Raw genomic sequence first — 13,882 nt, forward strand, 5'->3', positions numbered from 1 at the left:
CTCCCACCCTCTGGAATGAACTGCCCCCAGAGATCAGGGTTATCCCTGATCTCCCTTCCTTTCGCCGCGCCCTCAAGACTTGGTTATTCCAGCTTGCAGGACTGGCCTAGGGTAATTTTTAGGGGGGTTTTAATTATATTTTAAATTCGACAAATATTTAATATTCTTTTTAATTAATTTTAAATTTGTATTGTTCTGTGTGTATTTTAAATAGATTGTCAGCCACCCTGAGTCCTACGGGAGAAGGGCGGGATATAAATTCAAATATAAATAAATAAAATAAATAAATTAAGAAGATGATTTATTATGGTGGGAAATAGAAAAATTTTAGGAAATAGAACAAGATTACATTTAAATAGGTAACATGTGTATTTTGGATATTGTGGCTTGTTATGAAATGAGATAAGGGAAACTTTGGTTACCCAAAGCTTGAAAATTATGGATATTAAAGGTTAATTGGAATATTGATGAGAATTTAAAAATTAGGTAAAAATCAATAACAGGATATGGAATGTTTTATAAAGACTAATTAAGATATGTATAAGCTAAAAATGTACCGATAAATGTAATGATGATGTTTTCATTGAGTTGATACAACTGGAAATGTACTAGCTTGAATATGAGATAGTAAATGTTAAGGGAAAAAGAGAAGAAATATTTGATGATGTAACCCAAGATTTGTACTAAAGATTTTTGTTGTTGAATTATTGATCAACCCCGCCGCCGCGTTGCTTTTTAAATATTCAAATGGAAAATTGGAAAAACCAATAAAATATTACAAAAAAAATGTTCTTGAGGGTGCACAAGCATCTTTAACACATAACACCAAATCAATCTCCTATTTCTGAGGACCTTGAACAAAAGCCGAAAAAACGCCTGAAGGCAGGACAAGAAGCAACGGATGGAAACTAATCAAGGAGAGAAGCAACCTGGAACTAAGGAGAAACTTCCTGACAGTGAGAACAATTAACCAGTGGAACAACCTGCCTCCAGAAACAGTGAATGCTCCAACACTGGAAGCTTTTAAGAAGAAACTGGACAGCCATTTGTCCGAAATGGTATAGGGTTTCCTGCCTGAGCAGGGGGTTGGACTAGGTGACCTCCAAGGTCCCTTCCAACTTTATTATTATTATTATTATTATTATTATTATTATTGTTGTTGTTGTTGTTGTTGTTGTTGTTGTTGTTGTTGTTGTTTTGTTGTTGTTGTTGTTTTGTATTATTATTATTATTATTATTATCCACTAATCTGGTGTTACAGCCAAATCCACTCACAAAGCCCTCCCCCCCCACACACCTAACCCATATTCTGTCCTAATGATAGATTGGAAGGGACCTTGGAGGTCTTCTAGTCCAACCTTCTGCCCAAAGCAGGAGACCTCATGCCATCCTGAACAAAGGGTTGTCCATCCTTTTCTTGAAAACCTCTGGTGCAGTGATGGCAAACCTTTTAGAGACCGAATGCCCAAACTGCAACCCAAAACCCACTTATTTATCACCGGGTGCCAGGTGGGCGTGGCTGTGGTGGTCATGGCAGACTGGGTTGGTGTGGCCAAGGTGGGCATGGTCACCTCAATGTTGCTCGTGGAGAGGGACGTCTATGGGGGCCGGGCAGGATTGGGGGAGATCCAAGGGGTCTCTGGCAGGTGGGGCGGTGGGCAGGAGGCTCGTCCTGCGGGGTGAAGCGAGGCGAGGCAAGGCAGGGCGGGAGTGCCATTGTCGCAGGGCAAGGTGACGCAGGGGCCAGGGTGGCTGCTGCCTGACACCATCGGCCCCCGCACACAGAGGCCAGCGAGCGCATGGGGGCCGACAGTGTCCGTCAGCAGCCATAGCCTGCCGATCCCTCGACCGGTGCACTCTGGGGCTCCGCAGCCCGCTGCCAGCAGTTCAGAGAAGCCGCCTCTGAGCTGGACGGACGGCCGACAGCTGAGGAGGCGATGCAGTGGGTCGTGCCCGGGAAAAGGAGAGCATGTGAGGCCAGGAGGGATGGGACAGAGGGGAGGGAAACCACCCGTGCTGGGATGCATCCGGCCACGTGGAACCTCGGCGAGTAAGCGGGCGGCTGGTTGAAGAGGGACGGTTACCATCTCTGGGGCATGGCGCGCGTGCTCACAGAAAGGGCTCTGAGTGCCACCTCTGGCACGCATGCCATAGGTTCGCCACCACTGCTCTAGTGTTTGGCTTCGCAAACTAGTCCTTCTTCAGTGAAAAATGAGCACCATCTGGTCCTTAATTGTATGGGATTTCCTTCGTTCTTGAAATCTGAGGAACCATAGAATCATAGGGGTAGAAGGGATCTTAGAGGTCTTCTAGTCCAACCTCCTGCCCAAGGCAGAAATTGTCATCCCATCCTTGTCTAGCCTTGGCCTGAAAATCTCGTGATGGAGCACCCATAACTTCTGGAGGCAAGCTGTTCCACTGTTAATGGCTCTCACTGGTGGGAAGTTTCTCCTTAATTCCAGGATGCTTCTCTCCTTGATTAGTTTCCACCCACTGCTTCTTGTCTTGCCTTCTGGTGCTTTGGAGAGCAGGTTGACCCCCCCCTCTTCTTTGTGGCAGCCCTTCAAGTACTAGAAAACAGTTATCGTATCCTCCCTAATCCTTCTCTTTGTTAGGCCAAACATACCTAATTCCCTTAGACCAGGGGTGGGCAACCTTGGCTCTTTTATGACTCGTGGACTTCAACTCCCAGAATTCCTGAGCCAGTATGGCTCAGCTTGGAAACCTCTCCCTTTCCCCTCAGCATGGCTGGCTCAGGAATTCTGGGAGTTGAAGTCCACAAGTCATAAAAGAGCCAAGGTTGCCTACCCCTGTCCTAAGTCCTCCTGTTCTAAGCGGTGAGCCTCCTAGACCAGGGGTAGGCGACCTTGGCTCTTTTATGACTCGTGGACTTCAACTCCCAGAATTCCTGAGCCAGCCATGCTGAGGGGAAAGAGAGAGTTTCCAAGCTGAGCCATGCTGGCTCAGGAATTCTGGGAGTTGAAGTCCACGAGTCCTAAAAGAGCCAAGGTTGCCTACCCCTGCCTTAGACGTGTCATATGTTTTCATCTCCAGACTCCTAATCATCTTTCTTGCTCTTCTCTGCCCTCTTTCTTGGGTCTCAACATCTCCTCAGCAAGCAGGACAGCCTTCCCTAACCCACTATCTTCCTGATAAATTGGGATTTCATATTTCAGTGTTCCTCCCGGGAATCCCTTGGCTGTGTAGGCAGGCAATCCCAAGGGATCCCAAATCTGGATCCCAAGGAACGAGAGCAAGGGCTAATAAGGGCCACAAGGTTAAACCCACTTCCTGGAAAGGAAGGCCCACTGAGTACAGTGGCTTCCCAGGAAATATGTCTCAGGATATCTCAAAGGTGCTTTTTCCAAAAGGCAACTGGGACTTTCTTGGGGTTTTTTTTCCTTGAAAATGTTTTGCTTCTCGTCCAAGACGCTTCTTCAGTTCTGACTGAAGGAGTTGGAACTGAAGAAGCTTCTTGGATGAGAAGTGAAATGTTCCCAAGGAAAAAAATTAAGAAAGTCCAGTTGCCTTTTGGAGAGAAAAAAAGCACCTTTGGGATAACCATGTCCTGGATCAGGGGTCTTCAAACTTGGCCACTTTAAGACTTGTGGACTTCCAACTCTGGGAGTTGAAGTCCCCAAGTCTTAAAGTGGCCAAGTTTGAAGATCCTTGTCCTGGATGGTTGAGAATCTTCACAGACATATCTCAAGATGTTATCAACAGTGCAGATTGAAGCATACGTCTCTTGCCGAAAGCTCCGGGACGTTCCTGAGCATGGCGCTGATTTCGTGAAGGAAGGCATCAATCCTCTGCTTCTTCTTCTCCTTGAGGGTCACCTCCTTCAACAGTTCCTCGATCTGCAGAAGGAGAAAAATGGAATAGAGGTGGGTCATAAGCAGGAAGGCTAAAGTATTCTGGATCTTCCTTTGCTAATAGGAATCGCCCTTCCAGTTCCCCCAGCCAAGTTTGCTTCAACCACCAAGCTGCCAGGAGCAAGGAATCAGAGTTACTCATAAATTAGATATTAAGATGGTAAGCAACTTTATGGTCCTCCAGCTATACAGGTAGTCCTCCACTTACGACTTAGGTCATTTAGTAACCATTCGAAGTTACAACGGCACTGAAAAAAGTGACTTAGGACCGTTCTGCACACTTACAGCCGTGGTCACGGGATCAGAATTCAGACACTTGGCAACTGGCATGTACTTACGACTGTTGCAGTGTCCCGGAGCCACTTTCTGACAAGCAAAGTCAACGGGGAAGCCAGATTCACTTAACAACTGTGTTACTAACTTAATGACTGGAGGGATTCACTTAACTGTGGCAAGAAAGGTCGTAAAACGGGACAAAACTCACTGCACAACTGTCTCGCCTAGCCACAGGAAATTTGGGGGGGGGATTTATTTTATTTATTTGTTTTAGCGTATGGCAAGAATGTTAAAAATGCCCCTCAAAGTGACCATCTCAACGAGCAAGTATGAGACTATTCCATTTACGAATTCAAAGGTAGCGTATTTGTAGAGGCAATACACGACTGTGGCGAGGAAGTTTGTGGCTCCAGAAGGATTCCAAGCTAGGCCCCCGCTTGACTCCTCCTTCCAATTTTCCAACCCAAACTGACCTGTAGGCGCAGAAGGTTGGAATGGAACAGGTTCTCCGTCTCCTTGAGGTGGCTCAGTTCTTCGTTGGTGGGCACCTTGTAGAGCTCGCTTTTGCCCAACTTCACCGGCTGCAAGAGGCCTTCAGAGGAGGAAGCCCGTTTCTTGCCCCTCGGCTTCTCTCCCCTATGGATGCCATTTTGGTTCCCTTCCTTCTCCGGACCTTTACTTCCCTCATCACTTTCAGACATCTGCAGGTGAGAAGAAGAAGAAGGAGGAGGAGGAGGAGGAGGAGAAGATTGGGAAGAAGAAGAAGAAGGAGAAGGAGGAGGGAGGAAGGAGGAGAAGATTGGGAAGAAGAACAAGAAGAAGGAGGAAGAGGAGGGGGAAGGAGGAGAAGATTGGGAAGAAGAAGGAGGAGGAGGAGGAGGAGGAGGAGGAGGAGGAGGAAGGAGAAGATTGGGAAGAAGAAGAAGGAGGAGGAGGAAATTACTCACCTAAATAAGGCTGCTGATTCTAGAACAGCCATGCTGGCTCAGGAATTCTAGGAGTTGAAGTCCCCAGGTCATAAAAGGGCCATACTTCCCCAACCCTGTGCTAAGTGGTCTGTTTTCCCACAGTGGTCACAAAAGAGGCAAAACCCCATTTCTCATTTGTTCTGGATCTTATTTTCCCTCTTGGTTTAGTGTTTTTCAACCTTGCCAACTCTAAGAGGTGTGGACTTAAACTCCCAAAATTTCCCAGTCAGCCATGCTGGCTGGGGAATTCTGGGAGTTGAAGTCCATATCTCTCAAAAGTTGTTGAGGAACACTGCTCTAGGATATAAGCAATGCTTTAGAGATTACAATAGATGGGTTCAGCCAGCCCAGGATGCCCAAACTAAGTAGAGCCCATGGTGGTTTAATGTGATATGTGAACCCAAAGGGAACAGCAAAGGAATGACACAAGATCTGGAAACTCAGATATTTTCGCTGCTGGCTTTAAATTCCACAGTGACACTTTGAAATTCAAGAACAGGTCAACCAATACTTCCTTCACAAGCCTTTAAACTGGGTTTATTTATTCCCCTCCTTCCTGAGCTTTTAAGCTTTATTTACTTATCCATTCTTTTTTTTCGTGAGGTTTTTGAACTTTATTTATCCTCCTCCTCCATGAGGATGTGAACTTAATTTATTGTTTCTCTTCCTTCATGAGCTTTTAAAACCTTTCTTTATAAGATTTGTACGGCCATATATCAGCGGTCCCTAACCTTTCTAGCACCAAGAAAAATTGTCTTCCGCAAACCGGGGGTAGGGGTGGGTGGGAGAGAGAATGCATGCATGAAACTTTGCTTGCTCAGCCCGGTTCCTAACAGGCTGTGGACCGGTACTGGTCAGGGGCTCGGGGGTTATGGACCCCTGCCACACATCTTTGAGAAAGGATATCTAGAGAAAAGAAGGACTAGGGGTGACATGATAGCAGTCTTCCAATATTTGAGAGGCCGTCAACATTCTCCAAAGCACCAGAAGGCAAGACAAAGAAACAATGGATGGAAACTAATCAAGGAGAGAAGCCACTTGGAATTAAGGAGAAACTTCCTAACAGTGAGGACAATTAACTAGTGCAATGATGGCACACCTTTTAGAGAATGAGTGCCCAAACCGCAACCCAAAATCCACTTATTTATTGCAAAGTGCCAGGGCCGCATCAGCATTGTGGTGTCCTCGGGAGGGGGGGCAGGGAGGCTCCTCTGAGTGTTGCCTCTGGCACATAAAAACCGGGGGCACAAAAATGGGCCACCGTGCTGCAAGATGCAAAAATGGCCGCCACCGCACCGTGGGGTGAAGATACAAGGTGCTGCACCACATAAGAACGGGGCAGGGCTAGTGAGTATCATGCAGGCACTAGCCCCGCCCCATTTGCAGTGTGTCGATGCTCATGGCCCCATGTGCACATGCATGCATGTAAAATACTTCCCCCTCCCTTTTCTTCCAGTCCGCCAATCGACAATGGTTGGTGACCTCTGCTCTACCACCTCTACTCGAGCTTGCTAGTTGGCCACTTCGCCTCCTTTGTGCTGGGCGGGGCTCCTGCTCTGGGTGGCAGTTGTGGCCTGATGGACCTGCTGCTGGTGGCGGTGGCGCGAGTGCCAACAGAGATGGCTCTGAGTGCCACCTCTGGCACGCGTGCCATAGGTTCGCCACCACTGAACTAGTGGAAGCTGTGGGTGCTCTGTCAATGGAGGTCTTCAAGAAGGGATTGAACCTCCACTTGTCTGAAATGGTACAGACTAGACTCTCCTGCTTGAGCAGGAGGGTTGGACTAGAAGACCTCCAAGATACCTTCCAACTCTGTTATTATGTTAATCAGTGGAATGTCTTCCTTTTAGAAATTGTGGGTGCTCCATCACTGGAGTTTTTAGGAAAAAACTGGACAGCCACCTATCTGAAAGGGTATAGGATCTCCTGCTTGAGCAGAGGGTTGGACTAGAAGACCTCTAAGATCCCTTCCAGCTCTATTCTGATTAAACAGTACCCTGCTCACAATAGTTATACAGGTAGTCCACGACTTACAGCTTTTCATTTAGTGTCCATTCGCAGTTACAACAGCAATGAAAAAAGGGGCTTACGGCTGATTTTCACTTACAACTGTTGCAGCCTCCCCATGGGTCACGTAACCAAAATTCAGATGCTTGGCAACTGGCTCCTATTTATGATGGTTGCAGCGTCCCAGGGTCATGTGATTTCCCCTCTTTTGTGACCTTCTGACAAGCAAAGTCAACGGGGAAGCCAGATTCACTTAACCACCGGAGTGATTCACTTAACTGTGGCAAGTAAGGTCACATAACGGGGCAAGACTCACTTAACTGTCTTGCTTAGCAACAGAAATTTTAAGGCTCAATTGAAATCGTAAGTCGAGGTCTACCTGTAACTGCCCGCTCTTTTTGTAGCATTCTTTAACTACTGCGATATTTTGTCTGATTTCAGCCCCCACCCCCCGTTAATTTATTTATTAAATTTCTGTGTCGCCCATCTCATACAAGGCGACTCTGGGTAGCTGACATATTGTAGAAACAAGTAAAGAATAGTTAAAGGATTAAGAACAGGAGGTTGAACTAAATGACCTCCGAGGTCCCTTCCAACTCTGTTATTCTGTTCTGCTCTAAAAGATTAAACTTAAATAAGATCCATCCTTGGTTCTCACTTGAATGAGACCGCTAGGAATCCCAGATTTGCAGGAAACAATGAAGCATCCTGAAACAAGGCAGCGGAACAGGAGAGGCAGATCCCGGTCCATCTGCAGCCATGAGACCTCACAGTGGTTTTGGGCCCACCAGCTACTCCACGAGTGCTCGAGCAGGGGGCTGGACTAGAAGATCTCCAAGGTCCCTTCCAGCTCAATTCTGATTGAAACTACTGCGTTCCTGCGTGGCCCGAGCTGCTGAAAGAAGCGGGACGCAGCCTAAATCAAATATATTTTGCAGGAAATATATTAGGGGTAGTGATGGGGAGGAAGCTCCTGTTCCCCCCCCCCCAGAAAAGCAGCCACACCCGAAAGGATGGGATGCCGAGATGCATCAATAAATAAAAGAATAACAAGAGTTGGAAGGGACCTTCGAGGTCTTCTAGTCCAACCCTACAGTTCAAACAGATCAAACTACGGCCAAGATGGGCCAGGATGTGACTGCCTCTGTGTGTCTGTGTGTGTCTTACACGCGCGCACACACACCGCCCAAACCTTGAAACAGGACCCGGACTACAACTCCCATCGTCCTTGACACCCCCGCCGTGGATGATGGGAGTTGTGGTCCGGTGAGGAGATAGGCGAAGCTCCCCGGGAGCCCCACGGTATTGCGTCCCCACGATCTTTTTCCCTACCCCACTCCGCTCGGCTGCAAACCCACCTTCCGCCGACCGGCTCCGGCAGCCATGCGGGTAGCGTTCTGCAAAACCACGTGGAGCCGACAGAACCCCACATAGAGGTTCTTCCGGCTTCCGGTATACAAGTTCGTCACTCTCGACCTCCGATAGGTTAGCGTCGTTTAGCCCCGCCCACTGCACCGTTTGGTGGAGAGCGCAGGAAGTTTGCCGAAACGACCTTTTGAGTTATCGCTGGTAGAAGTCTAGAAGTAGGAAAATGAAGAGAGGTCCAACATCACTCTCTTTCTCTCTCTCTCTCTCTCTGGACATGTGACTTCCGGGTTCCGTTTCACAATTTCGCTTGTTTAGAAGTAACCCTCAACTTACCCTTGATTTAGTAACCATTCAAAGTTATAACAGCCATCAAAAAAGTGACTTGTGACCGTTTTTCACACTTACGACCGTTGCAGCATTCCCCACGCTCACGGGATCAAAATTCAGACACTTGGCAACTGACTCAGATTTATGACGGTTGCAGTGTCCCAGGAGTTGTGTGATCTCCTTTTGTGACCTTCCGACAAGCAAAGTCAATGGGGAAGCCAGCTTTGCGTAACAACAGTGTGACTAACTTAACAACTGCAGTGATTCACTTAACAACTGAGGCAAGAAAGATCGCAAAATGGGGCAAAACTCACTTAAATGTTTCACTTAGCAATAGAAATCTTGGAGTCAGTTTTGGTCGTAACTCAAGAACAACCTGGGCATTTTCAGAAGAGGATGACCTTTTTCGAGTATCGGGCTTTGATGCGTCTTACATCAGTGCACGCAAAAACCACAGAAAACAAATGTGAAGGTCACAATCCTGGAGGTTTTTAAGAAGAGACTGGATTGAAATGGCATATAGGGCAGGGGTCTTCAAACTAGTGGACTCGGAAACTTTCAAGGTCCCCTCTAACTCTGATATTCCGTGTCCTATGTTCTGGTGGGAGGTAGTTATGGGATAATTCTAAAGTTTGCATAAAATGCTTTCAAAAGGAGGGGAAGAAGGCAGAAAATTGGAATCATGGATTTATTTATTTGTTAGGTTTTTATGCAGTTCTAATAATCTATTCTTGGCATGATCCTAATTAAAGGGTGTGTTTCCCACATTATAATGAGTTTTCAGGTTATTATACTTCAACTCTAACTCTAACCCTATACCTATACCTACCCCTACACCTATCTTTACCCCTATCCCTAACTCTACACCTACCCCAACTCTACCCCTATCTCTATGCCTACCCCCACCCCTACTATTCTTACCCTATCCCAGTGGTGGCGAACCTATGGCACGGGTGCCAGAGGCGGCACTCAGAGCCCTCTCTGTGGGCACGCGCACCATCGCCCCAGTCCTAGGCCTTCAGCTGGGTTTTATAAAACTTTTTTCGCTTTAGGCCTCCGCTGCCGTGTGCAAAAAAAAAAAAAAAAGTTTCAATCAGTCAATTTCAACTTCTCGCGGGAAAAAAAAGGTCTCGCAAAATTGGAATTGATTGATTGAACTTTTTAGTCCCACCCAGTCTGCGGTTACCACCGCAGCCATGCCCACCCAATGGGCCACGCTCACCCAATGGGCCATATCCAGCCAATGGGCCACACCCACCCGGCACCAGACGATGCATAAGTGGGTTTTGGGTTGCAGTTTGGGCACTCAGTCTCTAAAAGGTTTGCCATCACTGCCCTATCCCTAATCCTACCCTACCCCTAACTTTAGCCCTATCCTGGCTGAGGAATTCTGGGAGTTGAAGTCCACAAGTCATAAAAGGGCAAGGTCTTTGCTCTTTGGGACAATTACCAGGAGTCAGTGAGTTCTAGTTCCACTTTAGGCAGGAACCTTGACTGGCTGAATAAGAAATATGAAATAAAAATAAATAAATTGTAGAGCTTCATTTTCTTTCTTTCCTTGGTGGTCTTCCTACTAAATACCAGTTTCTCTGATAAACAGCAGATGTCGCCCTTGGCCTGCTCAGCTCAGCCCTCGTTTTGCTTTAAGAAGCAGAATTGTTTGTAGGTGTCCCACAATCACAGCCCCACCCCTTTTCACACCCAGGGCTTTATCACAGTATTGGGGGGAAAAAAACCCTTGACTTTTTTTGACACTATCCCACAAGTGCCAGAACCTCCTGTTCCCATTCATAGGCCTCTTTGACCAATTCCTTAATTACAAGAAACCATAGTTTGTTTAACTGTAGTTTATTGGATAAACCACAATTACAGAAAGCCAGTTTGTTTAGCTATTGGTTATTGGATAAACCACAATTATGGGAAGCTATAGTTTGCTTAGCTGTAGTTTATTAGATAAGCCACAATTACAGAAAGCTATAGGTAGTTTACTGGAGAAACCACAATTATCAGAAGATAGTTCTTTTAGCTATAGTTTATTGGATAAACCACAGTATAAGAAGCCATAATTTGTTTAGCTGTAGTTTATTAGATAATCCACTAACCTAAACCAACACCAAGCATATTTCCATGACCAGAGAACCTGATATGTCAACCAAAGTCTCTTACTCAATGTGCACCAAATTACTACCTATAATTACTTGAAGTAAGATAAATTTGAATTTAAGATCAGTGTCCCAAAGGAAATTTGCCTAGGAAATTTTAGGTATTCTCAGGAAATCCAACTTTATCGTCACATTTTATTACATACTAGCTGTACCCAGCCACGCGTTGCTGTGGCTCAATCTGGTTAAATGGAAAAGAAAGAAAAGAGAAAGTGCACGTTTGTAATATGTTTAATTTCACAATGCTTGTGGGTATTCAAAAAAAGCATGTTTTTACCTGTCACAGGTGTGACATCTATATAATAGTAGGTATATAAAAACATTCGCGTATTCAAATGCAACGTTGTGTCAAAATTTGAAAGTAATCGGTGAAGAACTTTCGGAGATTTAAGATTTTGAATAAACAAACATTTACATTTTTATTTATATAGATATACACAAACAGGGAATTTACATTTCACCTAAAAATTAAAGTTTTTCAGCATTTTATTATGTGATTGTAAATAAGAGTAAATTGCACTGTTTTTAAAAGCCTGTGTGTCTTTATTAAGATATAAACAAATATAAAGATTGAGAACCCTAATCGATACTGTATAAATTATAGAATAAATGAAAAACTGTGATAAATTTTATCCATACTGCTAGAAATCTGTTCAGATTAAGAAATTTAACAAACTCGGAAGTTAAGGTTTTAACTAAAGATAAACCTTGATTTTGATTCTGGAACAAATCTGTAAAAAAAATATAATAGAAATGTCCTGTTTTAAAGGCAATCCCTCCCCCTCAAAACAAAAAAAAAAGGGAAACAAATAGCCAAAATTGGTTAACAGTTTTTTTTAAAGTTCACTTTGAACTTTGCGTGTATGTGTAGAAACAAATTCTGAATTAATTAAAATATTTGTAAAGCTTTTTCCAAGTCAAGTTCAACAGCAGAAAAATAGAAGTGGATGGCTGATCCTTTCGTACTCGACTTATAACTAATTATAACCCTGATGGAGCCCAAGATTCTGGTTCAAATTCATGCTGGGTGTAAGTCGAGGCCTCCACCTGACTGACCTGATTTTATAACCGGTTTTTTTATGTGTATGTGGCAGTTGTTAAGGAAGTGCTACAATCAAAAAATGAACCCTGTGGTCGCAAAGCAAGTCAATGTATCCCTATGGGTGCTTTTTTGCCGTAAACCACCTGAAAAAGACCAAAAACCAGCATTAAAAAGTCATAAATTGCAGTCACGTGACGACGGAATGCTGCAACAGGTCGTAAAACTGGTTACCAACGCAATCGTGTGACATGGAAGGGAATGCCAACCATCAGAACTCTGGACCCGGGTCATAAGTACATACTGGGGGTTCCTTCATAACTTCAAAAGATTAAATGAGGATTACCTGTGAATTTGTGTTACAATTAAAATAGGGGTGAGATTCACATTCTGTCTGCTTTATGCTGTTTTGGGGTCCCATTCCCCAATGAGAGAATTGCAAAATTTTTCCCGGTTTTTGCAAACAAGCAGTTTTCTATTTTTTAAAAATTAATTGGGGGATTTTCTTATTTGACGATCAGTTTGCATATCTTTGCAACCTTCATAAAAAACAGAGTTTCCCTCATTTGGTTCATTCTGTCAAGGCTTGCCATGGAGGTATAGCTGTGTTTTTTTCAATCTTGGCAACTTTATGTGGACTTTTAACTCCCAGAATTCCCCAGTCAGCACAGAATTCTGGGCGTTGCAGTCCACACACCTTAAAGTTGCCAAGATTGAAAAACACTGGGTTATCCTGTACTGGTCAAGAAAACCCACTGAGCCATAACCATCAACTTCGTTTATGGTGGTTTAACCATGGCTTATATGTAGTTACATCAAAGCTTAGCCTAATGGTGGTTTACACATGATTTGGCCCAATGCATTAATGTGATCCAAGGGGGCTGCTTCACGTTATTGCATAAACCAGAACATAAACCATGTTCTATAGCAGAGGGAATTGTGTGATTTATCTATACGAGCGCTTGCCTACCTTTACATGTACAACTACATATTGTGACAATTATATCATTGATCCGTTGCCTACGTTTTATTGCATCTTTTATGGCAATTTCCCGCCTTCATTACTGCAAAAGATTTTGGAAATAACGCCCAACAAACAAATTAGCACCCCAAAACGACCCTTTTTTCTTGAAAACGCACCATTTCAGACAAACCGCCCCCCCTTTCAATGGCTTAATGGTTCCGTCCATTTAAGAGACGCTTAAACGCCTTCCCACCGCACAAGAGGTTGGAAAACACAGGCGGAAACCAGCCAATCCCTGAAGGCGGCTGAGTACTTTTTAACAACTAGTGGCCAATGGCCGAACGCTTCCTTCCCTTAGGGCGTGTACCATGGAGCCAGCCAATGATATTACGCTAAAAGGCGGGATTAGACTAAACATTCGCCGAGAGAGCGCTTGAGAGCGAGCGAGGGAGCGAGATGGGCGTTTCAGCCCAGCCAATCAGAAGCGCTGGCAATCGGCCCCAATAAAGCCGCCTCTCACGTAACCGGGGGCGTTGCCAAGGCCGCCTCTGACGTAACCGAGAGCGTGGCCAAAGCCGCCTCTGCGTGCGCGTGCGCGGAGAGGCGGCCGGCCGGCCTGCGCCGCCTGCCAGGGAGGCGGAAGCAGCGGCGGCGGCGGCAGGAGGGTGGAGCCTACCGGGCGGAGCGTGCGCGTTCACGTCAGCGCGCGCGAGCGGCGTCGCCGTCACAAAAGGAAGCGGCGGCAGCGGCGGCGTCGAGGGCGCCGCCGGTGGGGAGCGAAGCGGGCTCGGGGTGCGCGGCTGCCTCGCTCGGTGGCGCAGGCCGCGCTCGTCGCCTTNCCTAGCCCGGCCTGGCCCGCCGCGGCCCGGCCCGTCCCGTCCTGAGCGGCGCCCGCCTCG

At 45.9% G+C, this 13,882-nt stretch overlaps 1 protein-coding gene across 1 annotated transcript in view; it reads right to left on the minus strand.

Moving 5' to 3' along the window:
• Positions 1 to 4,849, minus strand: part of NOL6 (nucleolar protein 6) — an 85,294-nt gene extending 80,445 nt beyond the window's left edge. The window contains exons 1-2 of the mRNA XM_015812508.1: positions 4,622 to 4,849; positions 3,741 to 3,857 (exon numbers count right to left, since the gene is read on the minus strand). Coding sequence (XP_015667994.1) covers positions 3,741 to 3,857; positions 4,622 to 4,849 — 345 coding nt within the window. The remainder of the gene's footprint in view (positions 1 to 3,740; positions 3,858 to 4,621) is intronic.
• Positions 4,850 to 13,882: the final 9,033 nt, after the last annotated feature.

This window comes from Protobothrops mucrosquamatus, unplaced genomic scaffold, assembly GCF_001527695.2.
Source record: "Protobothrops mucrosquamatus isolate PMUCROS unplaced genomic scaffold, P.Mucros_1.0 scaffold_61, whole genome shotgun sequence".
NCBI lineage: Eukaryota > Metazoa > Chordata > Lepidosauria > Squamata > Viperidae > Protobothrops > Protobothrops mucrosquamatus.